A 2,459-nucleotide genomic window follows, 5' to 3' on the forward strand; every position below is an offset into this window, starting at 1 on the left:
CGGATTACATGCTATTAAATTGCATCCAAAATAACGTTTTTGTTACATAATCTGAGTATCTTTACTATGCATGTAAAAATACACACATTTATGAAAAACATCCATCACAGCAACTGCTTTAATAATTGGTTTTATTGATATAGCGCCTTTCCAGTGGCGCTTTACAGCGATCAGACAAAAGGTGCATCGGTTTACTTTCAGCTTCGGTTCGTCTCACACCCCGCATAACCTCAGAAAGACATAACTCACCTCCTGAGAGCGAGGGCCACTTATCAGAGGCCAAGGCCTAATAAAACCGACAAAATGTCACCCGCGTCTCCCCCGCCCCGATCACAGCACTCCCGGTGATGGAAAAACTAAGTGAGAACAATTCGAAGTATGAGCCCCGTCTGGCCACGGTCCGACCCAGAACCTCCCACGGAGCTCCCGGGATCCTTCAGGAGGAGAGAGCCGTCAGAGAGACTCGCTTTGTCTGGGCGAACAAAAAGGGGCAAAAGAAAAGCCGCATGCATCAGTCTGGGCGTAATCCCGGCTGACTTGGAGCTGAAAGGAGGCCAGGTTGGGAAGCCGACGCCGGACCCCGGACGAGGCTCCCACACGCACCTCGGGGCCCGCTTCCCAGCAGCCCCGGACGTTACGGGAACCGAGCGGCGGACACCTGAGAATAAAAACACGGGTCAGGGGTTCAGCGACGGGGCGTCCAAAAATACGCGTGAAATGAAACCTCCGTTTTCATGTGGTTTGGAAAAACCTTTCAGGAAATGTTTTGATTCAGCGGCCCTTCGTGGAAACGTCAAGCTTCCCTTCTTCGCACGAGAAAGAGCTCATTCTAGAGACGTTTCGACTTCTGTTTTTATGTTTAAATGAAAAAAAGGGGCGTTTTAACACCTGACAGCTTTAACTAATCGAATCGTGTGTTCATTTTCAGAGATCTACTTTACCTTCACGCAGGTGTTTGTGAGGTCACTTCCTGTTTACGAGGTCACTTCCTGTTTGTTTCGTGGTTACGTGACAACAAAAACGCGTGCTGGTTTTCCAAAAAAAAAAAAAAACGTAAAAATAAAAAAGGCATAATTACTGCGAAACAAGTCCTAAAATATTAAATAATTAACTAATAATAAAAAGCAAATACAAAAAAGCTAACTTTTAAAATAATACAAATTAAGATTTATTTAAAAACATGTTTTGCATATATTGCAAGTAACCAATATATATACATATATATATATATATATATATATACACACACATATATATATATATATATAATATATACACACACACACATATATACACTCATATTCATATATATATATATATATATATATATATACACACACACACATACATATACACACACTTATATATATATATATACACAAAACTTCAAAAACAATTTGTGAAATTAAAACATTTATCATCAATATATATGTGATTTTCAAAAGCAGGTATTGTGTATCTTAATATGTGTGATGGGTGAGTACTTTAATCACTTCTAGTTTTTTTAATCATAGACGTTTCAAACTAGTTTAATCACTATTCTGAGAATTAATGATAAAAGCTACATGCCTTTTTTATTGCGTTATTAATAAATAATAAATAGACTGCAAAGGTCAAACGATAAACATCTTACAAGAAAAATAATAGTTTAAAAACATGTTATTATTATTAAATATATATATTTTTTCCTCAGTATTGTTGGGACTGACTGTAATTAGCGTATCTGTTTAATTTCTAACCAATAAAACAATGATGGATAGTCCAGACTAAACTACATCAACTATAAATGTCTTATTTTACGGTCATCATAACACGTCCGAGCGAGGGACACTTATGAACGTTTCTTCAGAGAGCACCGTTTAATAAGTTTCAGGACAGTTCAAGGAAAGCGAAAAGCGTGCCGCCCTCTTCAGGCGGAAAAACACAAACGTGCAAAAACTCCAAAGAGGGAAGGAAACACACATTTATTATTTTCTGTACATATGAATCACACACAAAGCGTCCGCCGGTTTAGAGTCTGTGACGGAGGTCACGTGCTCCTCTTCTTCTTCTTCTTCTTCTGCAGGCCTGCGCCATCGCTCTCGGCCGCTCTCTTTCTGCTGGTCTTGTCGCTCACGTATCCGCTGGAGTCGCTGGGCAGGATCTCGTCTTTCTTCTTCTTCTTCTTCTTCTCTCTGTGATGTCCGTTGGCGTTCGAGTCCATCTCTGCCGTGTCTCCGGCGGTTTGCTCCGGGTCGCTGTCGTCCACACGCTCTTCCTCACCCTTGTCTTTCTTCTTCTTCTTCTTCTTCTCTCTGTGATGTCCGTTGGCGTTCGAGTCCCTCTCTGCCGCGTCTCCGCTGTCGTCCACACGCTCTTCCTCACTCTTGTCTTTCTTCTTCTTCTTCTTCTTCTTGGGGCTGTCGACCGTGTCTTCTGTGGACTCTAGTTCTGGGATTGATTCAGCCGTTGATTCCTTC

At 41.2% G+C, this 2,459-nt stretch overlaps 1 protein-coding gene across 3 annotated transcripts in view; it reads right to left on the reverse strand.

The window, feature by feature from the left end:
• Positions 1 to 1,939: 1,939 nt before the first annotated feature.
• polr1f (RNA polymerase I subunit F) overlaps positions 1,940 to 2,459 on the reverse strand; it is a 4,552-nt gene continuing 4,032 nt past the window's right edge. The window contains exons 4-5 of one of the 3 annotated variants that reach the window (XM_043233128.1): positions 2,406 to 2,459; positions 1,940 to 2,243 (exon numbers count right to left, since the gene is read on the reverse strand). The exon at positions 2,406 to 2,459 is cut by the window's right edge and continues 30 nt beyond it. In XM_043233128.1, coding sequence (XP_043089063.1) covers positions 2,030 to 2,243; positions 2,406 to 2,459 — 268 coding nt within the window. In that variant the 3' untranslated portion in view covers positions 1,940 to 2,029. The other 2 variants (XM_043233127.1, XM_043233126.1) reach the window with 2 other exon arrangements.

Source organism: Puntigrus tetrazona, unplaced genomic scaffold, assembly GCF_018831695.1.
Source record: "Puntigrus tetrazona isolate hp1 unplaced genomic scaffold, ASM1883169v1 S000000746, whole genome shotgun sequence".
NCBI classification, from domain to species: Eukaryota; Metazoa; Chordata; class Actinopteri; order Cypriniformes; family Cyprinidae; genus Puntigrus; species Puntigrus tetrazona.